Source organism: Ovis canadensis, chromosome 23, assembly GCF_042477335.2.
Source record: "Ovis canadensis isolate MfBH-ARS-UI-01 breed Bighorn chromosome 23, ARS-UI_OviCan_v2, whole genome shotgun sequence".
In the NCBI taxonomy this organism is placed as follows: Eukaryota; Metazoa; Chordata; class Mammalia; order Artiodactyla; family Bovidae; genus Ovis; species Ovis canadensis.
This window is the reverse complement of record NC_091267.1, coordinates 50,576,611-50,603,260: the sequence shown is the minus strand read 5'-3', so window position 1 is coordinate 50,603,260 and position 26,650 is coordinate 50,576,611. Positions and strand designations below refer to the sequence as shown.

The following is a 26,650-nucleotide window of genomic DNA, read 5'->3' as shown; positions in this document are numbered from 1 at the left end:
TAGTAATTAACAATTTAAATCAATTTTTATTAGAACTCCATATACTTAACACACATTTAACATAAATAAACGTATGCTGTATTGGTAAAGTCTAGAAATTTTTTGAGTTATAAAAGTCTACTGTCAGTAGGTAAAAGCTAGCATAAACTTATGCTACATTGCTTAAGCATATATTTCACATAAGTAAACTTATGCTGTATGAGTGTGGTGATATCTTATTGAGGTTTTTAGCTTGCATTTCCCTATTGACTAATCATGTTGAGAGTCTTTTCATTGCTGTACATCCATATACATTTTTTGTTAAAGTTGTTCAGGATTAATGTTGATTCATCCTTGAATATTTGATGTAATTCTCCAGTGAGATTATCTAGCCCTGGAGTTTTCTTTTGGGGAAGGTTTTTTAGTAACAATATCAGGTTCTTTAATAGAGCACAGGGATTTTCAGATTTTCTGATTTGCTTATGTCAGTTTTGGCAAGTTGTATTTTCCAAGAAACTTGTCCATTTCATCCAAGTTGTCAAGTTTATTGCTATGACGTTGTTCATAGTATTCTTTTTCCATGCTTTTAATGTTTATAGGATTTGTGATGATAAGTGATCACCCTTTTCATTGCTATGTTGGTGATTTGTATTCTTTCTTTTCTAGCTTGGGGCTTGTTTTTTGGTTGTACTTTTCAAAGAACCAGTCTTTAAAAAAATTTTTTTGGTAGCTTTTTTTCTTTTTTTGTGGCTATATATATATATATATATATATATATAACATAAAATTTACCACTTTAACCATTTTTAGGTGTACAAGTTAGTGGCACTGGGTACATTCACATTGTTTTCTAATCATCACCATTATTTATATCCAGAATGATTTTGCCATCCCAACTGAAATTCTACCCATTAAACAGTAACTCCTCACTTCCTCTTCCCCCTACGTGCAACATTTTAATTATCTGTTCTTCTGTTCATCCGCATTTGGGATGTTTCTACCTTTTGGCTGTAGTGAATAGTGCTGCTATCAACATGAGTGTGTGCACATAGCATGCATATATAAACATGTGTAAACACACACATGTTTATACACTCGCACATAAACAGGAGTGTCCCTACTTTCAGTTTTTTTTTGGAATATACCCAGAAGTGGCCTTACTGGATCATATGCTAATTCTGTTTCTGTTTTTCCGAGGAACTGCCTTAGTGTGTTCCACGGTGGTGGTGCCACTCTGCCTTCCCACCAGCAGTGCATAAGCATTTCCAGTTTCTCCATATCCATGTCAGCACTTATTTTCTGTTTTTAGTTTTTTCAGTTGCTATCCTAATGGGTAAGAGTGGTGTCTCATTGTGGTTTTGATTTACATTTTGCTGATGATCTTTGGTGTTGAGCATATTTGTATGTGCTGTTGGCCATTTGTATGTATTCTTTGGAGAAATGTCTGCTCATGTCCTTTGCTCATTTTAAAATTGGGTTTTTGTTGTTGTTTTTGGAGTTCTTCTATATTCTGAATATTAATCCTTTATCAGACACATAAAGTGATGTGAAGTATATTCAAAGAACCAGCTTTTAACTTAGTTACTATTTTCCTTACTGTCTGTTTTCTATTCTGCTGATATTTGTTCTCTATTATTTTCTTCGTTTTGGTTTACTTTGCTCTTTTTCTGTTAATAACTTCTTAAAGTAGAGCCTTTTGTCAGTGAGTTTAGATCATTTTTCTTTTCTAATATAAGCATGTAAAGCTGTAAGTTTCCCTTGAATTGCTGCTTTAGTTGCATTCCATGTAATTGGATATGTTGTATTTTCACTTTCATTCACTTCAAAATATTTTCTAATTTCCCTTGTGATTTTATCTTTGACCTATATGAATTATTCAGAAGTCTGCTATTTCATTTTCAGATATTTGATGTTTATCTTAATATCTTCTTGTTATTGATTTCTAGCTTAAATCCATTGGAGTAAAAGAATATACTCTGATGTCAGTCCTTTTAAATTTATTGAGTTTTATTTTACAGTCTAGCATGTGAATTATCTTTGTGACTATTGTATGCTATTTTTTATGTATTTTTGAATATGTATTCTTTAGTTGTTGAATACAGTGTTCTATGAATGTCAGTTAGGGTAAGTGGATTGATAGTATTGTTCAGAACTTCTGTCTTTAGAGATTTTTGGTTTATTGGTCTATCACTTGTTGGGTAGATTTTGCTTAGGTGAGTTTAGAATGAGGATTTTAGTCTAAGGCTGATGATTATTCCCTTTTACCGACACAAAATCTGTTAGGCACCCAATACCCCTGTTAAGAACAATGATGAACTGTCTGAGATTTTACTTTATTTGGAAGCTAACAAGTTAGCAAGTTTAGGTCTAAGATTTTATTAAAACAGATTTAGATCAAAGCATTAAAGTAATGAGTTTATTAAATTAAGAAGTCACATGTATATACTGATCACTGCTCAGCTGGAGACTTGACTTTCTACAACTCTCAAGAGCTCTCTGTCTGTGCAGCTCTCTGCTCTGGGGTCCTCCCTGCAAACACTCGCCGCCTTGGCCTTTCCAGACTCCCAGCTCTGGTTCCTTGGCTCCAAGAGACTGCTGGTCTCTGAACAGGTCTCCTCCTTGTCCTGCTATATGAAAACTTTCTCAAGGCAGTAAGCTGGAGCAATTGGGTTCTTTTTTTATTTAGGGAGTACAATTCTGGGGCTTTCCAGGTGGTGCAATGGTAAAGAATCTGCCTGCCAAGGCAGGAGATGCAAGAGATGCAGGTTCAGTCGCTGGCTTGGGAAGATCCCCTGGAGGAGGACATGGCTGGAGAATGTCAGCCATGGAGAATTTTTGCCTGGAGAATCCCATGGGCAGAGGAGGAGCCTGGTGGACTACAGTCCATGGGGCCGCAAAGAGTTGGACATGACTGAGTACATGTGTAATTGTATTAATAATAGTATTCTGCAATGCTTGACATCCACCCAAGGTCTGAAAGCCTTTTTTCTGAAAATAATTTTTTAAAAGTAATTTCAGATGAAAAGTACTCCATCTTATCCAGAAGCAGTACTAGCTTTAAATTTTATAATTATTTTGGTTCTGTTATTGCAAAACTTTTTAAATATATTCATTTTATAGAGTTGACTTTTTCTTCTTTAACAATTCAAGCTATATTTTTATGAAATCAAAGGTATGTTTATTTTAAAATTAAATTACTAGAAAAATTAAGATTAAATGTGATTAAAACTTAATTCTTTTTATAGATTAGAATTTTCACTTCTAGAAACATTATCAAATTCATCTTATAAATTTTTAAGGATTTTTAAAAATATATATTGCTTGGTTATTTAGTTTCCAGTGAGTTTATGAGATTTGTATTATTCCACAGTTAGGAAATAGCCATTCAAAGGTATAGTCACACTTTCTTTTTCTTGTAGTATAAAATTATTTTATTGTAAGCATTAAGAATATTGGTTTTATTCCATAAGTTGAAATATTCAAAGCATAGTAGGAAGCTTTATTATTTAGAAAATTGTTTTAATGTCAGTGATGTTTTAATATACTTAAAAAATTCTCTTACAGATCAGGGGGCTTATTTTGGATGGATCTTCACAGTTAATCCAAGAAGGTCTCACAAGTGGCTTTCTTCATTCATGTTCTGAAAAACGGAACAAGTGCAGTAAGCCCATTACTTTACCACATGATACCTGTAATTTGTCAGAATTATGTGAAATGGCAAAGCATTTGCCTTCTCTGAATGAAATGGAACTTCAGACGTTACAGTTGATGGAAGATGATGCCTATGTTACAGAGCAGGATTTATTTTCACGGATTGTTGAGAATATCTCTAGCTTTACAAAAATGATTACTTTAATGGGACAGAAATACCTGCTGCCACCAAAAAGCAGTTTTCTTTTGTCTGACATTTCTTGTATGCACCCACTTCTGAACTGTAAGTAGTTATTATGTTTATTATTAGATAATTTTTCTGTGGCCTCAAAAGTCAATAGCAAGTCTGAATGTTGAATGAGCATCAGCATTTTGTGATAGGGAGAATAACTTTTTCTATATTTTCTTTTTTAATTTAAAACTTAAAATTCAATTTTAAAGTGCTGACTTATGCTTTAAAAATTAAAAAAATAAATATTATTACAAACAAAGTATCAAAAACTTAACTAGTCCCCAAGAGAATAAATATAGTTACTGCTCTATACTTAGGAATTCAGGGTATAATTGTGTTTGACAAGTAATTTTAACTTTTATGCATAGCAAAGTAGAAATGCTTCAGATATGAATGTTAATCCCCAAACTATTCATAGCCTTTTAGGTTACATTTTAAGCTATTTTCAAGTTTATTATCTAAAGTTTCTCAAAAGTATTTTCCTGTATAAAGTTGAAAATTTAGATATTGATGTTCAGAGTTATCTACATGTAAATTTGAATTTAGATTTCTGAAGCTTAACTATGAGTCTTTAGACACCCCACAAAACTGAGCCTCAGTTTCCTAATCTATAAAATGGATATGATGATACCTACTTCTGAGGGTAATTTTGAGGATTAGTTGAGATAATTTGCATCACAAGCTTAGCTCAGTGATATGTTTCCAATAAATTATAATTATCATAATATTCTAAGGGATAAAATAAGAGTATATTGATTAAGTTGAATTTAATCTGTTATATAGTGTTATTTGTACATTTTGTAGCAAAATTTTAAGTTATTAAAGTAACATAGCTTATTAATGAAAAGCTTCTTTTAATTACTTTCAAGCCATTTTAAACATGAGTGGTTATTCATGTCACAGTGTGATGAATTCTTCAGGGTAAATGACAAGATAACAAAATAATGAGAAAATCATGCAATATTTGAACATTTTTTTCCCCCATTCTTTCTCATCTTTGTTACTCTAATCGTTTAACAACCATTGCATCCTTATTTTAATTTGCATTCTTTTGATTACTTATGAGATTGTCCATTTACAAAAATATACCTTTGTGTATAAAAGGGAAAGGGACAGCTTTTCCTTATAGTAAAATCCCAATTAATAAATGTAGGTGAAATGATGTAACTAGGTAATTTCCGTTTGAAACATAGCATAGTACTTGGGTGTCAAAATAGTGGGTGAAAAGATGAGATGCAGGATATTTGCAGAGTCTTAAAGTATGTCCCTACCAGATAGTTAATAATTATTGAGGTAGAACTGGAGAAACCTGGCTGACAGCCCTTTAACCAAACAAATGACTCAAGGTGGTATCACTAATCATGAGACATTCTGACACCCTGTGCTTCCTGCTAATGACCAGCCAGTAGTGGTCTTCAAAAGTATCAAGGTCAAAAAAGATCAAAACTGAGGAACTTTTCCACATTGGAAGAAATTTATGAGACATAGAGATTAAATGTGATTTTGCTGGGGATCCTGGACAAGGGAAAAAGATATTAATAGACAATTGGGGACATTTTATCAATATTCAGGTCAGTATGTCAGTTAAAAAATTGAAATTTTATTTCATGTAAAAAGTGAAAAAAAGCAAAAATCCTCACATCCATCTGGTGTTTGAAAGGACCATTTTAATATGGTTGCCAAGACTTACATAGGGCATTTACAAATCATCGATGTCTAGCTAGGGGCTTCCCAGGTGGCACTAGTGGTAAAGAATCCACCTGCAAATACAAGAGACAGAAGAGATGCGGGTGCAATCCCTGTGTTGGGAAGATCCCCTGGAGGAGGGCATGGCAGCCCATTTCAATATTCTTGCCTGGAGAATCCTATGGACAGAGGAGCCTGGCAGGTCATAAGTCCATAAGGTCGTAGAATTACTGAAGTGACAGCACAATGTCTAGCTAAGGGAGCTGTAGTTATTTTTAGAAAGGGTGCAACAGGTGCAATTACTTTGAAATCCCAGAGGTACTAAATTATAAGGGGAATCTCAATTTTTTTGGCTGAGTTATTCTATTTGAATAAATGCCACAAATCCTTTTTTTAACCAGCATATTTAAATATATTTGCCAGCATATTTATGTCCGTAGTGAATGCACTTCATTGTTGAAGAACATGTTTAGTTTTTAAAGTGATACAAGTAGAAGGTATTTTCTGAAATCCTTTCTTTGTTTTCAGGTAAGAAAACATATGATGTGATTGTGATAGATCCACCATGGCAGAACAAATCGGTTAAAAGAAGTAACAGGTAAGTGTATCTGTTACATATGCTTTCTGAAAGCTATTGTTGTTTGTACATTATAGTTACATAAACTGAAAGTATTACTTTATGGTACAAAGTGTATGAAAAACTAAAACACTTTAGTTTTAAAATTTTAATTCCATTAAGTGGGTAGGTGAAGTAGGTAATTCTCTTAAACTAGAACTATATATAGGTATAAGAATGTTAAAAATAATATATTTATTAAAGATGAAGTTTGCTGACTGAGTTAGTTCAGAAATGTTTCTGTAACACCAAAAGACAACATTTTTGCCGTCTTTGGGGCTTCCCTGGTGGCTCATGTGGTAAAGCGTCTGCCTGCAATGCGGGAGACTTGGGTTCAATCCCTAGGTTGGGAAGATCCCGTGGAGAAGGAAATGGCAACCCACTCCAGTACTCTTGCCTGGAAAATTCCATAGATGGAGGAGCCTGGTAGGCTACAGTCCATGGGGTTGCAAACAGTCAGTTGCATGACTGAGCAACTTCACCTTTCACTTTGCCTTCTTTGATATCAAATTCTAAAGTTTTGAAATATGTACCAAAATATAGTATTCCTTAGTAATCTGCTATGAATGAAAGTGTCTAATTCATTCTGAAATTTGTTTTAATTCATGCCACTGTTCAGTTTATGTAACCTTTTAGAGTCATAAGTTCAGTTAGTAAATAAGACAAAGTTAAATAGCTTTTCAAAAAACTAAAATTTTCCCTCTAGTTATGGTGAATATCTTCAGTTATATTTCATCTCACTTTTCAGCCTTCTAGACTGAACAATTTCTGTTACCTTGACTTAAACTTCATATGAAATTTCTTCTCCACAGTTATCTTCAGTTTCCTTATGTATTTTGTTTATGAACTATACCAGTAATTGGATTTTTTCATGTTAAAAGTTTCAAGGATCATACAAAGAATTCATCTGTCTATTCTCTATATGTGTGTATTTGTGTGTGTGTGTAGATATCTGTATATATATACATAATTATTTTCTGAGCAGTTTGAGAATAAGTTATTTAGGAGAAAGAGTAAGTTACTCTGAAATATTTATTCTGTATTTCTTGAAAACAAAGATATTTTCTTATATAATCATAGTACAGTAATAAGAATAGGTAATTAAGTTTCCTTTTCAATTTTCTAGATTTCTTTTATTAATAAGAATCATACAGGGAGATACTGTGATATATGCATTGTTCCCAGTTTTACCATCTAAGATAGGCGAAATAGTGTTTCCTTCCCCACCTCCACCCCTGTTCCACACTCCTTTCCATGTCCTTATCTTAATCCCTGGAATTTATGAGTATGTTAGGATACATGGTAAAGAGAAATTAAAATTCCAAATGGAATTAAGGCTGCCAAGGAAAGGAGATTACTATGCATTACATAGATAGGCCAGTCCATAGCATATCATAGCTAGCGACTGTGAGGAGATCCCCCATGTCCAAGGTCAGGAGCGGCGGCTGTGCTTTGCTGGACTGGCCGTGAGGAGATACCCCATGTCCAAGGTCAGAGAAACCCCAGTAAGATGGTAGGTGCTGGAATGGCTGTGAGGAGATACCCCACGACGAAGGGCAAAGGAGAAGTCCCAGCAAGATGGTAGGAGGGGTGAATTCGCGTTTAGAATCAAACCCCATTCTCGCCAGAGATGCTTAGAGAGCATAAACAAACCTTGTGTGCACCACGACAGAGACTGAGACAGAACTGTGTTTGAGCGTCTCCTGTGGAGGTGCGGGTCAGCAGTGGCCTGCCACATGGACAGGGGCTCTGGGTGCAGCAGACCTGGGTATGGCATAAGCCCTCTTGGAGGTCGCCATTATCCCCGCCACAGAGCCACCAGAACTTACACAGGACTGAGGAAACAGACTCTTGGAGGGCACAAACAGAACCTTGTGCACCAGGACCCAGGAGAAAGGAGCAGACTGACCCAGACTTGCCCATGAGTGTCCAGGAGTCTCTGGTGGAGGCGTGGATCGGTGATGGCCTGCTGCAGGGTTGGGGGCACTGAGTGTAGCAGTACATGCATGGGATCTTTTGAACAAGGTCACGATTATCTTTATTACCTCCACCATAGTTTGGCCCCAGGTAAATAACAGGGTTATCTCCTCTCAGTGGCTCACCACTCAAGCGCTGCGCATTCAGGTATGACCTAAATCAAATCCCTTATGATTATACAGTGAAAATGAGAAATAGATTTAAGGGACTAGATCTGATAGACAGAGTGCCTGATGAACTATGGATGGAGGTTCGTGACATTGTACAGGAGAAAGGGATCAAGACCACCAAAAGAAAAAGAAATGCAACAAAGCAAAATGGCTGTCTGAGGAGGCCTTACAAGTAGCTGTGAAAGAAGAGACACGAAAAGCAAAGGAGAAAAGGAAAGATATACCCATATAAATACAGAGTTCCAAAGAATAGCAAGGAGAGATAAGAAAGCCGCCTCAGTGATCAGTGCAAAGAAATAGAGTAAAATAATAGAATGGGAAAGATTAGAGATCTTGTCAAGAAAATTAGAGATACCAAGGGAACACGTCATACAAAGATGGGCTCGATAAAGGACAGAAGTGGTATGGGACCTAACAGAAGCAGAAGATATTAAGAAGAGGTGGCAAGAATACACAGAAGAACTGTACAAAAAAGATCTTCACAATGCAGATAATCATGATGGTATGATCACTAATCTAGAGCCAGACATCTTGGAATGTGAAGTCAAGTGGGCCTTAGAAAACATCACTACGAACAAAGCTAGTGGAAGTGATGGAATTCCAGTTGAGCTATTCCAAATCCTGAAAGATGATGCTGTGAAAGTGCTGCACTCAATATGCCAGCAAGTTTGGAAAACTCAGCAGTGGCCACAGGACTGGAAAAGGTCAGTTTTCATTCCAATTCCAAAGAAAGACAATGCCAAAGAATGCTCAAACTACTGCACAATTGCACTCTTCTCACATGCCGGTAAAGTAATGCTCAAAATTCTCCAAGCCAGGCTTCAGCAATACGTGAACCGTGAACTCCCTGACATTCAAGCTGGTTTTAGAAAAGGCAGAGGAACCAGAGATCAAATTGCCAACATCTGCTGGATCATCAAAAAAGCAAGAGAATTCCAGAAAAACATCTGTTTCTGCTTTATTGACTATGCCAAAGCCTTTGACTGTGTGGATCACAATAAACTGTGGAAATTCTGAAAGAGATGGGAATACCAGACCACCTGACCTGCCTCTTGAGAAATCTGTATGCAGATCAGGAAGCAACAGTTAGAACTGGACATGGAACAACAGACTGGTTCCAAATAGGAAAAGGAGTACGTCAAGGCTGTATCTTGTCACCCTGCTTGTTTAACTTATATGCAGAGTACATCATGAGAAACTCTGGACTGGAAGAAACACAAGCTGGAATCAAGATTGCCAGGAGAAATCTCAATAACCTCAGATATGCAGATGACACCACCCTTATGGCAGAAAGGGAAGAGGAACTAAAAAGCCTCTTGATAAAAGTGAAAGAGGAGAGCAAAAAAGTTGGCTTAAAGCTCAACATTCAGAAAATGAAGATCATGGCATCTGGTCCCATCACTTCATGGGAAATAGATGGGGAAACAGTGGAAACAGTGTCAGACTTTATTTTTTGGGGCTCCAAAATCACTGCAGATGGTGATTGCAGCCATGAAATTAAAAGACACTTACTCCTTGGAAGAAAAGTTATGATCAACCTAGATAGTATATTGAAAAGCAGAGACATTACTTTGCTGACTAAGGTCCATCTAGTCAAGGCTATGGTTTTTCCAGTGGTCATGTATGGATGTGAGAGTTGGACTGTGAAGAAGGCTGAGTGTTGAAGAATTGATGCTTTTGAACTGTGGTGTTGGAGAAGACTCTTGAGAGTCCCTTGGACTGCAAGGAGATCCAACCAGTCCATTCTGAAGGAGATCAGCCCTGGGATTACTTTTGAAGGAATGATGCTAAAGCTGAAACTCCAGTACTTTGGCCACCTCATGCAAAGAGTTGACTTACTGGAAAAGACCCTGATGCTGGGAGGGATTGGGGGCAGGAGGAGAAGGGGACGACCGAGGATGAGATGGCTGGATGGCATCACGGACTCGATGGATGTGACTCTGAGTGAACTCTGGGAGATGGTGATGGACAGGGAGGGCTGGCGTGCCACAATTCCTGGGGTCGCAAAGAGTCGGACACGACTGAGCGACTGAACTGAACTGATGATCACTCACCTAGACCCAGCCATCCTGGAATGTCAAGTCAAGTGGGCCTTAGGAAGCATCGCTATGAACAAAGCTAGTGGAGGTGATGGAATTCCAGTTGAGCTATTTCAAATCCTAAAAGATGATGCTATGAAAGTGCTACAGTCAATATGCCCGGACATTTGGAAAAACTCAGCAGTGGCCACAGGACTGGAAAAGGTCAGTTTTCATTCCAATCCCAAAGAAAGGCAATGCCAAAGAAGGCTCAAACTACCAAACAATTGCACTCATCTCATATGCTAGTAAAGTAATGCTCAAAATTCTCCAAGCCAGGCTTCAATAATATGTGAACTGTGAACTTCCGGGTGTTCAAGCTGGTTTTAGAAAAGGCAGAGGAACCAGAGATCAAATTGCCAACGTCCACTGGATCATCAAAAAAGCAAGAGAGTTCCAGAAAAACATCTGTTTCTGCTTTATTGACTATGCCAAAGCCTTTGTGTGGATCACAATAAACTGTGGAAAATTCTGAAAGAGATGGGAATACCAGACCACCTGACCTGCCTCTTGAGAAATCTGTATGCAGGTCAGGAAGCAACAGTTAGAACTGGACATGGAACAACAGACTGGTTCCAAATAGAGAAAGGAGTACGTCAAGGCTGTATATTGTCACCCTGCTTATTTAACTTCTATGCAGAGTACATCATGAGAAACGCTGGGCTGGAAGAAGCATAAGCTGGAATCAAGATTGCTGGGAGAAACATCAATAACCTCAGATATGCAGATGACACCACCCTTATGGCAGAAAGTGAAGAAGAACTAAAGAGCCTCTTGATGAAAGTGAAAGAGGAGAGCAAAAAAGTTGGCTTAAAGCTCAACATTCAGGAAACGAAAATCATGGCATCTGATCCCATCACTTCATGGCAAATAGATGGGGAAACAGTGGAAGCAGTGTCAGACTTTATTTTTTGGGGCTCCAAAATCACTGCAGATATTGATTGCAGCCATGAAATTAAACGACGCTTACTCCTTGGAAGGAAAGTTATGACCAACCTAGACAGCATATTAAAAAGCAGAGACATTACTTTGCCAACAAAAGTCCGTCTAGTCAAGACTATGGTTTTTCCAGTGGTCATGTATGGATGTGAGAGTTGGACTGTAAAGAAAGCTGAGCACTGAAGAATTGATGGTTTTGAACTGTGGTGTTGGAGAAGACTCTTGAGAATCCCTTGGACTGCATGGAGATCCAACCAGTCCATCCTAAAGGAAATCAGTCCTGAATATTCATTGGAAGGACCGATGCTGAAGCTGAAACTCCAATACTTTGGCCACCTGATGCAAAGAGCTGATTCATTTGAAAAGACCCTGATGCTGGGAAAGATTGAAGGCAGGAAGAAAAGGGGATGACAGAGGATGAGATGGTTGGATGGCATCACCAACTCAATAGGCATGAGTTTGAGTAAACTCCAGGAGGTGGGGATGGACAGGGAGGCCTGGCGTGTTGCAGTGCGTGGGGTCACAAAAAGTCAGACACAGTTGAGTGACTGAAGTGAACTGGCATATCTATAGATAGGAGACCTAACTGAGGGAATTTCTTTTTTCTTTTCTGTTATTTTTCTCTTCTCTTTTCTTTTTCCTTCTTTTCCACCCACCCTCCGACCAGTCTTTTCTCCTCTTTCTTCCTTTAAAAGTGTATAGTATGTAGAAAAACAAAAATGAAAAAGAAAATAAAAAGTAAAAGTATATTGTATAAAGCATATTTACAGGCTGTTGGTAAGACACCACTAGAGAGGATGAAAATACAGGAGGAGAGTACTTAGCATTCAGTTCATTTCAGTCGCTCAGTTGTGTCCGACTCTTTGCGACCCCATGAACTGCAGCACGCCAGGCCTCCCTGTCCATCACCAACTCCTGGAGTTCACTCAGACTCACGTCCATTGAGTCAGTGATACCATCCAGCCATCTCATCCTCTGTCGTCCCCTTCTCTTCCTGCTCCCAATCCCTCCCAGCATCAGTCTTTTTCAATGAGTCAACTCTGCATGAGGCGGCCAAAGTACTGGAGTTTCAGCTTTAGCATCATTCCTTCCAAAGAAATCCCAGGGTTGATCTCCTTCAGAATGGACTGGTTGGATCTCCTTGCAGTCCAAGGGACTCTCAAGAGTCTTCTCCAACACCACAGTTCAAAGCATCAATTCTTCGATGCTAAGCTTTCTTCACAGTCCAACTCTCACATCCATACATGACTACTGGAAAAACCATAGCTTTGACTAGACGGACCTTTGTTGGCAAAGTAATGTCTCTGCTTTTCAACATGCTATCTAGGTTGATCATAACTTTTCTTCCAAGGAGCAAGGGCCTTTTAATTTCATGGCTGCAATCACTATCTGCAGTGATTTTGGAGCCCCCAAAAATAAAGTCTGCCACTGTTTCCACTATTTCCCCTTCTATTTCCCATGAAGTAATAGGACCAGATGCCATGATCTTCGTTTTCTGAATGTTGAGCTTTAAGCCAACTTTTTCACTCTCCTCTTTCACTTTCATCAAGAGGCTTTTTAGTTCATCTTCACTTTCTGCCATAAGGATGGTGTCATCTGCATATCTGAGGTTATTGAGATTTCTGCCGGCAATCTTGATTCCAGCTTGTGCTTTATCCAGCCCAGCGTTTCTCATGATGTACTCTGCATATAAGTTAACTAAGCAGGGTGACAATATACAGCCTTGACGTACTCCTTTTCCTATTTGGAACCAGTCTGTTGTTCCATGTCCAGTTCTAACTGTTGCTTCCTGACCTTCATACAGGTTTCTCAAGAGACAGGTCAGGTGGTCTGGTATTCCCATCTCTCTCAGAATTTTCCACAGTTTTTTGTGATCCACATAGTCAAAGGCTTTGGCATAGTCAATAAAGCAGAAATAGATGTTTTTTCTGGAACTCTCTTGCTTTTACAATGATCCAGCGGATGCTGGCAATTTGATCTCTGGTTCCTCTGCCTTTTCTAAAACCAGCTTGAACATCAGGAAGTTCACGGTTCACATACTGTTGAAGCCTGGCTTGGAGAATTTTGAGCATTACTTTACTAGCATGTGAGATGAGTGCAATTGTGTGGTAGTTTGAGCATTCTTTGGCATTGCCTGTCTTTGGGATTGGAATGAAAACTGACCTTTTCCAGTCCTGTGGCCACTGCTGAGTTTTCCAATTTTGCTGGCATATTGAGTGTAGCACTTTCACAGCATCATCTTTCAGGATTTGAAATAGCTCAACTGGAATTCCATTACCTCCACTAGCTTTGTTCGTATGATGCTTTCTAAGGCCCACTTGACTTCACATTCCAGGATGTCTGGCTAGTATCCTGGGTGATGTCAAAGGTGAGTGATCACACCATCGTGATTATCTTGGCCGTGAAGATCTTTTTTGTACAGTTCTTCTGTGTATTCTTGCTACCTCTTCTTAATATCTTCTGCTTCTGTTAGGTCCATACCATTTCTGTCCTTTATTGAGTCAATCTTTGCATGAAATATTCCTTTGGACTTAGCATTACTGATAGACTAAAAGATGGGAATAAACGAACACAGCTGGAGGGATAAGCTTTAAATACATGAAACCATGCTGTTTCCTTTCAGAGAAAAATAAGAGAAATAGGTAAGTGAAGGTGTATAATGAGGGTTATTATACACCCCTCATCATACACCTGGCAGAGGGTTAGGTGGTTGAAGGAGTCTGAAGACCGTTATTTTGAGTGATATTTGGCATATTTCATCTGTGAAAAGTATGTTTGGGCAAAGGACTTAAGAAGAGATGAGAGTTTGTAGTAGTTGACCAAGGGTAAGTAAAATAAGTGATGTGTAGTTTTGAGAGCCTGAGAATGGATTGCCAAATTTCAGTTTAGCATTTTTCTCCATCTCTTTTTTTTCTACATGAAGTTGAATAGAATTGTGTTGAAGTTGAATTGAATTTAAGATTGGAGGTTTGAAGGAGCTGTAGAGTGAAGGAGTAAGGGGGTGGTGATCATAGTTAATGCATACAATTTTATTTAGTTAGGGGAAGAATAGTTGAGCGTGCATATTATTTAGATTGTTCTTTGACATCACCCAGGATACTGGCAAGATTTACGTTGGCTAGGCATAAAGATCTTAGAACTTAAGTCTTCATTGAGTATGGAGAGTGAGGATGTAATGGATTCCATAAGAAGGCTGGAGGCTAGGTAGCATAATTCTCAAAGAGAAGGGGGTTTCACAAAATGGTAGATGACTGAAAGCTGGGAACTGGAGAGAATACCGACCTCTCCTCTCATGGCTGTGTATATAGGGGTTGGACAAACAACCACATTGGTTTGATGGGGTGTTATGGAACAAGTAGAGTTCTAACAAGAGAAACTAGACTTTCTACTCCTGATGTCTAAAGGTTCAGGGCTGTAGAATTTTTTTGTAATGAAAGCATGAGTGTTTCAGAGAGCCCAGTAGAATTGACTGAAGGATGAATGAAGCAGGATGATAGATTGAGTGTTGGAAATGTGGTGGGATATTGAGACAGTTTCCAGAGTGTTAGTGGAGTCTCTGGGCTTCCCATATTGTGCTAGTGGTAAAGAACCTACCTGCCAATGCAGGAGATGTAAGAGACACGGGTTCGATCCCTGGGTTGGGTTGGGAAGATCCCCTGGAGGAGGGCATGGCAACCCACTCCAATATTCTTGCCTGGAGAATCCCATGGATGGGGGAGCCTTGTGGGCTACAGTCCATGGAGGTCCCAAAAGATTTGGACACGACTTAGCGAATTCACAAGCACATGTGTAGTGTACAGATCATCACAAGATGATATTTGCTTAATTTTAAATGGTATAAAAGCATGTAGAAAATATTAGTAAAATTACTGAAATGTAATACATTCAGAGGTGATTAAAAAAAAAATATGGCCTGATCATTTTGAGTTAGTAAAAATGAAAAGTGGTATTTCCAACTTATCTGTAACAACATGTCCACTGGGTGTCACTGTGGCTTTGTATTTAGTTACACAAATAATTGTAGAAGCTTTGTGTTTGTGGAATCAGTGTTATACAGGTCTTCTCCCTGCTTATTTTTTTCTTTTGCAGCGAATTTTGCTAATTTTTTTTTCTGTTTATTTTTAGATATAGTTATTTATCACCACTGCAGATAAAGCAGATACCTGTCCCTAAGCTGGCTGCTCCAAGCTGTCTCGTTGTTACGTGGGTGACAAATAGACAGAAGCACCTGCGTTTTGTCAAGGAAGAGCTTTACCCGTCTTGGTCTGTGGAGGTAGTTGCTGAATGGCACTGGGTAAAAGTAAGTTCCGAAGTTAATGTATCCATTAACTTTATTTGTTCATAAGGTGCAATGTACAAGTCACATAAAGGTAGCGCCTACTTTTTAATGTTTAACATGGCATCACTCTACTTCAACATGGTCTAATTAAAACATTTACTTTGCTGCTAAATACCTTTGTCTTCTTATTCTCAAGGCTTTTTACCTGTTTATTCTGTATCTTTTTGGAGTAGAACCCCAAACTCCTGGTCTTAGGAAATCACTCAGGTAAATATCAGGATGACATTTTAAAAAGCTCTGATGGTCTGTAGTTTAAGAGACAATAAGCAAAAATCTTGGGGGGTTTGTCCATCACTAAACATAGAAATTGTTTTACTGTTCATCTTCTTCCTCCTCTTTACTCATCCAAAACTTCAGCTGCCCTTTGTGACTTCTTTTTCTTTTTTCTTTTCTTTGTCATTGTTTTCTCCTTATGTTGCTGGGGATGGAAGGGAAAATAGCAAAGAAATGTAATGTGGAAGAGTTGGGAAAATGCTAGAAGCAAGGCCTTTTATACTGTGAATCTTAACTGTGTTCCTCAGTGCTTGTTTTTGAAAGAAATGATTCCAGCTCCTTGATGAGTTGAAAGGTCTTTAATATTAATCTTTGCTTGGTTTCAAGAATACCAAAAAATATAGAAAAGTCATGTGTCGTTCAAAGTTCATTGGCTATCCTTTTAAAGGTACACTGTCTACTTAAATGAACTCCACAGAAGCCATCCTAAATTTTAAAAAGACAAACCAGGTTTTATGGACTGAATGTTTAACATTTGTATTCCTGGTCTGTTCATTTTAGACACAGGAGAGGTCTATTTTTAATGTGCTTTGTGTGCTTTCTAGTGTAATGGAGTATCTTCTGAAAGCTGTGTACGTTGTTTATTTGCACCTGTTTTATGACACTTGGCAAACAAGTGCTTATAATTGTTTGCTTTTACAGTTGTACTTTGGGCTTAGCTCTGGTTGATTTGAAATAGGATCGTTACGGGTATATAAAACTCCATTCTACTCTTTCCGTTACGACAGTCCTTTCATAGTCAGAAACTGGGACCAAAGTCAGGAAAAGGTTATCTTCTGAAATTAAAACCAGTAAAATGTTAATACATGAAAACGAAGACTGTTCATTTCTGGTAGTAAGCAGTTCTAAGAGGTGGTATGATAGTTTAAAACAAAAATATGTTTTACTTATTTATGAAATATGTAAAATGTGTAAAAATATGAAATACTCCATGGGTATTTGCACATATTGTTACATCAGATGGAGTAATCTACATTGAGTATAAAGGACATCCAAAGCATCAGAATTTGCCAGTGTTTATATAGCACTGTGTGGAATAGCTGCTGCTATTCATAGGCCCTAGAGGTGATAAAAGGACTTTACTGGTTTGGTTTTTAGGTACCTTGATATACGCTAAAGGATTACATAGAGGATAGATATGAATATTATGATAATGAAAATATCTGCCTCCATGCTTAATTAACGAATTGAATATTGTTTTAAATTGTGTTTTGAGTTTGATTAGTTAGAGTGAGTCTCTGGGAGTCTGATCAATCACTCCAGGATGAAATGATGAGACTGAATTTCTGGATTTATAATTCTAAGAGGTTAGAACTTGCATTGTCTGTCTCATCAGTTCCCAAGCTACTTTCATTATTAATTTTAGCTCTTGACAGTATTTAATGACACTGTTTCCTATAAATGAAGGAAAATACTTTATTGTAATGTACTTAGTCACATTGCCAGTAATATAGGTAAATGTTATTTGAATGAACAAATGAATAAATGATGGCATGGTTTCTAGTAACATATTTTAATGAAAAACCAAGAGTTTTATGTACAAGATGATAGAAATTTAAAATAACTCTTTGGTCGTGTAAAGCTGCCCTGCCCACTATGGTGTGGTGTGGTATGTGCCACTAGCTATGTGTAGCTCTTGAAAGGTCCACATTGAGATGAGGTAATAAATGTCACATGTTAGTCTTTTGAATTTAAAGTACTTAATATGAAAGACTGTAACATACCTCAGTAATTTTTTGAATTGGCTGCATACTAAAATGATAATAGTTTAGATATGTTAGATTAAATTAAAAATAATTTAAAATTAAAATATAGTTAAAATGAATTTTGCCTCATTCTTCTTGCTTTTTTTAAAATGTTGGTACTAGAAAATTTAAATTACATGGGTGGCTTCCATCTGTGGCCCACATTGTATTTTTATTGGATAGCAGTAGCCTTGAGGTTTAATAATTCTTTTTCTTTGGTAGAAACTGTATACTGGAAGGAAAAAAAAAACCAATCCTTTCCTGGATATTTACAGGTGTATGGGCTGTTTTTGTTTCTATCTCCTTTTTGTCAGATCACCAGTTCCGGAGAGTTTGTGTTCCCATTAGATTCTCCACACAAAAAGCCTTATGAAGGTCTTATACTGGGAAGAGTTCGAGAAAAAGCTGCTTTACTGTTGAGGTAGGAAGGGTGATTTTTCAAAATTGTATAAATGTATTAATTTTCAGGCTTTCAAAAATTAACACAGTAATCATTGGTTTTCCTTAATTTACATTTTTGAAAATTTGGAAATGGCTCAGACAAGAAAAGTGTGAATGCTAATGGAACATGAAATTGTATATTATCATTTGCTTTATCTAATGTGTAATAGCTATTATTGTAGAAGAGGAAACTATCTGAAATTTCTTAATACTTAAATTGTTGATTTCCATTATTATTTCTCTTCTTAAATTTATTATAAACGCAGATGCTATTTGAAAGGTGAAAAGAAATCAAGACAACTGTGGCTTAAATGTAATAAATTGTCCTTTAAAATGCAATTACGTTGTTGTTCTGTTTCAGTAGGAATGCAGATGTAAAAGAGCTGCCCATTCCAGACCACAAGTTAATTGTCAGTGTGCCCTGTATGCTCCATTCACATAAGCCACCTCTTGCTGGTATGTTTCTTTAAAATAGAATTGTTATGACTTTTATGAAATTGACAAAAGGATTGAATGTTGCATTTGAATGGTCTAGAGATTTGGAAATTCAGTCCGATATGTGTTATTTTAATTAATTTTAAAATCATATAGAAGAATTTATAAAATAGAGAGTAGATTGTTTTTTTTCTTTCTTTTTTTGCTCCAGAAACCTTTTATTGTTGGCATTTGGTCTCTGGCTTTGGGGAAAGGGCTCCAGGTGGTTAACCAGGGAGGGGCTCGGCCAGAGGCCCTCACATCAGATCGGGGAGCCTGGCCTTCAAGGGGAGCTGGGGTTGCTGGCCTCTCGTGGTGTGGGAGCGTCAGTCTTTCCAGGAGTACCAACCTGGCTGGCCTGCAGAGGTTGGTCAGGTGGTCACCACATCCAGGAGGTGGCGCTTTAGGAAGGCACAGAGATGGGGGATCTAAGTGGGCAGAACCCAGGGTGTGCAGATCCAGAGCGGACTGGTTCAAGACCTTCTCCAGGCCCGTGGTGGCATCCAGTGCTTTGTCCCACTTGTCTGGGGGCGGCTCGGGCATGTCAGGGAAGAGGAGGACGCTGCCACTGCCACTGAGCTGGCTCTGCATCTTCAGAGGCTGCCGGGCCAGCGCATGGGAGGAGCAGGGTCGGGAGCCCTCCAGGGGCACATCGTGGCCTCAAATCAAAGCCCACAGAGAGGTGGGTGTTGGAGACCCGCCCAGCAGTGGCCAACCACCTCCTCCGCTGGGTGGAATAATTCTTATGGGTCTGGGAGAGCATCATCGTGGTCGGCAGTAAGGGTCTCACTGCAAAAATGGTGCTGAATAGTCTTGGAGGTTGTGACCTGAAAGAAGTTTAGAGGGTGGCTGGAAAAAGGGTCCGTGAGGTCCAAACTCTGTTGAAGCGGAGATGGAGCCGTGTGAACACCCAGGTGACTGTGTAGACTCATCTTACCTTACCTCAGTCTTTCCTCTCCCACCGTGTTTTAGGGTCCCCTGACTAATGGGGCTCTTATCCCATCACTGGCGCAACCAAGTGAAGACTGGTGGTACTTCTGAGTACTGTAGTTTCGGGAGCTTTATTGCATTGTCAGGGCTCCACCCCTTGCTTGTTCTAAAGCCTAGAGCTTAGAAAGCAGTCAGAGAGATGCTTACAATTCCTTTGATATATGGTAGACAGTCTCAGTTTTATGTTGAGCAGTGTTGCTTTTCTGAACCATTGGAGAGGTTGTATCCTGCAGTTATTACTAGTCTTAATGCTTTAGTATGATGTTCATCATTTAATGAAACTAAACAGCAAGGAATAGTGTAAAGTTTGGCTTTTCAGCTTGACCCAAAGGACCTTGAATCCTGGCTCTGCTACTTGAGCGAGTTACTCATAATTTTCCACCTCAGAGTCGTCGTTTGAAGAGGGAATAATGATATTTAGTCTTTCAGAGTTGTGAGGATTGATTACATTTGAGAGTCTGTCACATATAGTAGATCAGTAAATGCTAAGTTTTTCAACTGAAAGAATAAAAAAATAGGAAGGAATATAAGTCCTTGAGAAATACTGAATTTGACATTCAAAGTTCATGAGCTAAGGTGAATTGACATTCCCAAAAGGATGTTTATTGGTAGCACTCCAGATTTTTCGTATCTTAGATTTCCTCTGCAGAAGTCTTTAGTGTTAATTCATTTGAGAAATATTCAGATGTGTACCTGTTGATCCATTTTTTGACCTAGAGGCATTCTCAGTGAGTAATTGCCTTTAAAGTTTGGACTGTGATAGAGTCTTTAATGCAAGTAAACATTTGACTTAAATGGAAAATCTGTACTGCTCTTTGAGAAAAAAATTATGTTTGCTACCAGTGATACTCAGTGGAGGAAATCTAAGTTGTATTCTTCTCATTTGAATTTTCTTTATCATTTGGTGAGTATCAAAGTTTAATAAAGGGTTTGTCTTTAGGGCTTATTTTTTTTACTTTTAAAAATCCAAAAGCCAGACCCAAGAAACCTTTCATTCCCAAATGATAGTTAAACTATTTCTCAATTAATTTTACATAGATTATGTTTAAAGATGAGTCTTAAGATACAAGGTTTTATAAAATAGTGATTAAAATTAGTGTTTTATTACTATTAATAAAAATTAGCACTACATTTATATTTATGAAGTACAGTTCTTCTGTATTCCCAGTAGAGAGCAGCACAAACACATTTTTAGGATTGAGAATATTTAAAAAGAAAAGTTAGATTTTGGGGGGAAAATTTTTGCATGATTCAATATATGTAATTCTTATGTTTTGGTTAAGTACTGGTAGACAAGAAGTATTTATAATCCTTTATTTTTGAGTTCATGTTTCTGCATAGCAAGTATCTGTGTTTTGGATGTAGAGCTACATAAAGCCATCAGAAAGCAACTTTCAGATTTCTGCCTGTATTTTACTCTGAAATTATAACCCTAGGATTTGGTATAATACATGCTGTCTATGTAATGCTTAGAACTTTTACACGTAAATGTTCTTAAAGTGCTTTTTGCACATTCACAGAATGAAATGTTCTCTCCTTAGTTTCTAAAAACACCAAGGTTTTTTTTTTTTAAACAAGTTTTAGTTTGTTTTTTTTCTACTGAAAAATGTAAAAAACACCAAATTGGCAGCATATTCCAATTCAAAATGATACATTTACTCTTTTTAAGTTTTGAAATTTCTTCCTGTAGATTGAAACATAAGCCAACAATAGCTATGGCTTTCCAGCCTAATGTAAATTTATAATCTTTTAAGTTTAAAGATTTAAGATAGAAATATAATGAAATAAAAATATTTGAATCAAAATTTTGTTTTTCATATTGCTCCTTAGAGGAATTTCTGCTTCTTTTCACTGCTTTACTCACTAACAGTTTGTAAGAGATTCTATGCACTGACATTTGAGTACTTTTCCCCCAGCCGCCTCTTGCTCCTAAGCAGAAGGGGAATGAACTAGCTATATATAAATTATTTCCTCTCGATTGGTTAGAAGTATGTTTTACTAATGCCAGATGTTCTGTAGTTATTTATATATATGTCATATTTAAATTTATACATGTGAATTTACTTTAAAAATTGAGATATAAATGCCATATAACATCATATTAGTTTCAGGTGTGTAACATAATGATTCAAGTTATATGTACATTTTCACTGATCACAATAAGTCTACACATAATTACAGTATTTTTTCCTGTGATGAGAACTTTTAAGATCTTGCATTTTCATTTAAATTGATATTTAAAATTAGTAAGAATAAAACATTTCCATTAATTTGCTTCTGTTTCTTTTCCTTTTTTTGAAATTAAACATATGTAGTTAGCATTGTAAAAACTTCATTCCTTGATTTTCTGTGTTTTGCAACTAAAAAAGGAAAAAAGTGATGCCAAAATGTGTTCCATTGATAAAGTGGGAGGTGATAAATGGGTTTAGGCTTTATGTATTTTTTTCACTTCAAATACCTGGCCATCTTTTTCTGTTAGTTTGTGAAGTCTTAGAAAACATGGCAACCCACTCCAGTGTTCTTGTCTGGAGAATCCCAGGGACGGGGGAGCCTGGTGGGCCACCGTCTATGGGGTTGCACAGAGTCGGACACGACTGAAGCGACTTAGCAGCAGCAGCAGCAGCAGCAGAAAACATGGATATCTGTTTCTTTTAAGTCCTGTAGCACTTATAATGGGTGCTCAGAAATAGTAAACATTTTTGATTGGCTGATTCCAGTTTGGATTCCAGTTTAAAATGTCAAAGTAGAGTCATTAACATCTTTGTACCGAAGAACCGAACAAACAAGCAGAAACAAGAAAACAAAACCTTGCTTCAGTATAATGTTAGACCACTTTAAAAGTGAGTTGAGGCTGGTGAGGCATTGAATTCATAGGGCAAAACATGGAAAAGTGATATAAAAGTTTATTGTCCTTTAAGACTCTGGGGAAATGTTTCTTGCTCAAGTTTAGTAGCATTTAGTTATATAGTCATGAAAGGACCAGCATCTCCTAGAAGCTATCAAAGCCCAGATTTGAGTTTGTTTGAGTTGTAGGCAGTGAATACTTTTGATTCTTTGATTTTTGATAGACAGGATCCATGCTTTCAGACAAACAATTATTTTGTTGTGAGAGCAACTAAAGAACATTATGAAATATAAAATTTTTCATATATTACCTCTTAAATCTAACCTCTATGAAGTATTTCGAAGGAACCCTTATCATTCCTAAAGAGAATTTGATGGATTTTTTGAAGCTCAATCCTATGAAGCCATTGGGAACTATATTTTGCCTGTTCTAATGACTTTTCATACTTGAATTGTTATTTTCATACTAAGTTCCTGTTGAAGAATAAATATATACCAAAAAATATATAGCTAACCAGCAACATGATCAAGGTTAAACTGATTTAAATATTTGTCTTTCAAATGAGCATGTGCTTAAAAAAAAGCTTCTGTTAGTGTAGATTATAGCTATTTAGCCAATGTATAGATGAGATGCCATTTTCCCAACAAAATACAATGTTCAGTAGTTACGAATATATTGAACAAGAAATATTTAACTGTGGAAATAATACAGTGAAATTTTAGGTAAAGAAGTATCTGTAATTTGGAAGTGAAAGAGTGTTCTCAGTACTGCCAAATTGTAGCTGAGGAGGTAAGAGTTATTTGTTAGGTATATGTTCTGAATATTTATCTGTGTTTCGAACTCTTAACACTAAAGTATGTTTTTGTGGAGACTTACATTGATATTTATCTTAGTTTGTAAAGTGGATTGTCTTTGTATTATTCCTATGTACTTTTGTCCATGCATGGATTACATTTATTAAAAAATAAATTAAGCTAGTACTCGGGAGCTATGTCAGCATTATTGGAAAACTGAAAAGTCACCAGTGTGGGTGTTAAAATCTTCATTTCTCCTCTACAAATGAAAAGTGATAAATCAGGACTATTGAAAGTTCTGATGGTATTGTTCTCAATCTCAAGGGTGCTTATTTCAAATGACTTTCTAACTACAAATAGTGAAATCTATGATGAAATCCTTGAAATTAACTTGCTGTTTTTCTTTTTTAAGGAAACATCTCTGCTTTTCTCTTCTTAACTACTAAAGGACGTTGATTCCTTCCTTAATAATAATTTTTGTGTTTTTTTTTTCTTTTCTCATTTTTGGACAGAGGTTCTAAAAGACTATATCAAGCCAGAGGGAGAATGTTTGGAATTGTTTGCTCGAAATTTACAGCCAGGTTGGACTAGTTGGGGCAATGAAGTTCTCAAATTTCAACACATGGATTATTTTGTTGCTCTGAAGTCTAAAAGCTGAGTAGGCTCCTAAAATTTGTGTCTTTCTTCAGTTGTTTCCTCACTCCTCCTCCTTTCATTCTGATTGATATTTTCCTTTTTTTTTTTTTTTTACCAACCAGTATGCTTAGAGATGTAAACAGAACTTCATTTTTCAGCAAAGTGACTAGAAGTGACTGACCGTCATAATTTCAAGATGAATTTTACTTCAGGTGCATTAGTATTCCACATTATTCTGGACTCTACAAATAAAAGAGGTAAGCAGTTTGAAAGAAGGCAAGACTTTGTTATTGCAAAAGTTCAGAAAGCATGCGTTATGGACCTGAAGTCATAATTCTGCATATGGATGTGTTTTGTTTAGCCCACATGGTGGTGTAAAAAAAATGTTGAACCATCAGGGAATTTCAGGAAATCAGAAAATTTCACCTACTAAGTCTTTAATCATCAGCAACTCTGGCTATATAATAGTCTGTACTTTTTCCTGACATCAGTCTGTGGGACCCAGCAATGCCAACAAATTTGGGAAGGGCCATGTACTCTCCAGTTTACTTCAGTAACCTTGCCCCATGCCAATCAGTTATATGTTCTACTTGACTCCTGTACAACTTGAATTTAGAACTTCTTGTTTAGTGTTACATTCTGGAAAACATTCAAAGACTTGTCAAGTACCACACCATTGTACTGAGTTCATGAGACTTTTTTTGGAGGGTTTTAAATTGCGTTCACTGTCACTTTTGAAGTACTTTTTACTTCTGTTTGTTCCTCTAGAAGGAAAAAAAAAATTCTTACAATGTTAGAAAGTAAACATTGCTTGGACTTAATTAATATTTATAGACTATTCCATCTGAAAGCAGCAGAATATTCATTCTTCTCTAGTGCACTTGGAACACTCTGTAGGATGGATCACATGCTGGATCTCAAAACAAACCTCAGTATATTTTAAAAGGTTGAAATCATCAAACATATTTTCCAACCACAATACTATGAGATTAGAAATCAGCTACAGGAAAAAGCTAGTAAAAACTCCAAAAACTGTGACATGCTGATGAAAGAGATGGAATATGACACAAACAGATGGAAAGACACACTTCTTGGGAAGAATCAATATTGTCAAAATTACTATACTACCCAAGGCAATGTACAGATTCAGTGCAATCCCTAACAGATTACCAATAGAATTTTTCACAGAGCTGGAAGAAAAATTTTAAAATTTGCATGGAAACGTGAAAAACTCAGGATATCCAAAGCAATTCTGACAAAGAAAAATGGAATTGGAGAAATCAGGCTCCCTGACTTTAAACCATACTACAAAGCTACAGTAATCAAAGCAGTATTGTACTGGAACAGAAACAGAAATATAGATCAATGGAACAAGATAGAATGCCTATATATAAACCCATGCATCTATGGTTAGTTAATCTACAATAAAGGAGGCAAGAATATACAATGGAGAAAAGACAGTCTCTTCAGTAAGTGACACTGGGAACACAGCTGTGTATTAAAGAATGAAGTTAGAATATTCTCTAATACTGTACACAAAAGTAAACTCAAAATGGATTAAAGGCCTAAATGTAAGACCAGATACTATAAACTCTTATAGGAAAACATAGGCAGAACAGTCTTTGACATAAATTGCAGCAATATCTTTTTGGATCTACCTCATAGACCAATGAAAATAAAATAAAAAATACAGAAATGGGACCCAGTTAAGCTTAAAAGCTTTTGCACAGTAAAGGCAACCATAAGCAAAGTGAAAAGACAACTCACAGAATGGAAGAATATATTAATATTTGTAAATGAAATGACCAACAAAGATTAATCTCCAAAATAATACAAATAGCTCTTGCAGCTCAATATCAAAAAACCAAAAATAACCCAGTCAAAAAAAAAAAAAAGGGCAGATGTAAATAGGCATTTCTCCAAAAAGTACATACAGATGGCCAAAAAACACATGTAAAGATGCTCAGCATTGCTAATTTTTAGAGAAATGAGGTATCACCTCACACTGGTCAGAATGACCATCATCAAAAGTCTACAAACAATAGAAGAAGGTGTGGAGAAAAGGGAACCCTCCTGCAGTGTTGGGAATGTAAATGGATACAACCAATATGGAGAATAGTATGGACATTCCTTAAAAAACCAAAATCTACCATATGATCCAGCAATCCCACTCCTGGGCTCATATCCAGAGAAAACCATAGTTCAAAAAGATAGGTGCACCCCTGTGTTCATTGTGGCACTATTCACAGCAGTCAAAACATGGGAGCAGCCTAAATGTCCATTGACAGAGGAATGGATAAAGAAGATGTGATACACGTACAGTGGACTGTTAGCCATAAAAAAGAAATAATACCATCTGCAGCAATGTGGATGGACCTAGAGATTATCTTACTATGTGAAATAAGTCAGAGAAAGTTAAATAGCATATGATACCACTTATATGAAATCTAAAAAAGTTGATACAAATGAATTTATTTACAAAACAGAAACAGACTTACAGTCTTTGAAAACAAATATATGGTTAGCAAAGGAGAAAGGCTGGGTTGGGGGGAGGAATAAATTAGGAGTTTGGGATTAACAGATACACAAAATAGATAATCAACAAAGACCTACTGTATAGTACAGGGAACTATACTCTGTTCTAAAATAACCTATATGGGAAGAGAATCTGAAAAAGAATGGATGTATATATGTGTATAACTGAATCACTTTGCTGTACACCCGAAACTAACAACATTGTTCAGTTCAGTTCAGTTCAGTTGCTCAGTCATGTCCGACTCTTTGC

At 36.9% G+C, this 26,650-nt stretch overlaps 1 protein-coding gene across 9 annotated transcripts in view; it reads left to right on the top strand.

Annotated features, from left to right (window-relative positions):
• METTL4 (methyltransferase 4, N6-adenosine) overlaps positions 1–26,650 on the top strand; it is a 56,211-nt gene that overhangs the window by 5,603 nt on the left and 23,958 nt on the right. Inside the window, exons 4-10 of one of the 9 annotated variants that reach the window (XM_069568320.1) lie at positions 3,544–3,913; positions 6,077–6,146; positions 15,454–15,628; positions 18,000–18,106; positions 18,491–18,582; positions 23,742–23,887; positions 23,988–24,686. In XM_069568320.1, the coding sequence (XP_069424421.1) occupies positions 3,544–3,913; positions 6,077–6,146; positions 15,454–15,628; positions 18,000–18,106; positions 18,491–18,582; positions 23,742–23,887 (960 nt within the window). In that variant the 3' untranslated portion in view covers positions 23,988–24,686. Of the gene's footprint in view, positions 1–3,543; positions 3,914–6,076; positions 6,147–15,453; positions 15,629–17,999; positions 18,107–18,487; positions 18,583–23,741; positions 24,687–26,650 lie in introns of those variants that run through there. The other 8 variants (XM_069568324.1, XM_069568319.1, XR_011252274.1 and 5 more) reach the window with 8 other exon arrangements.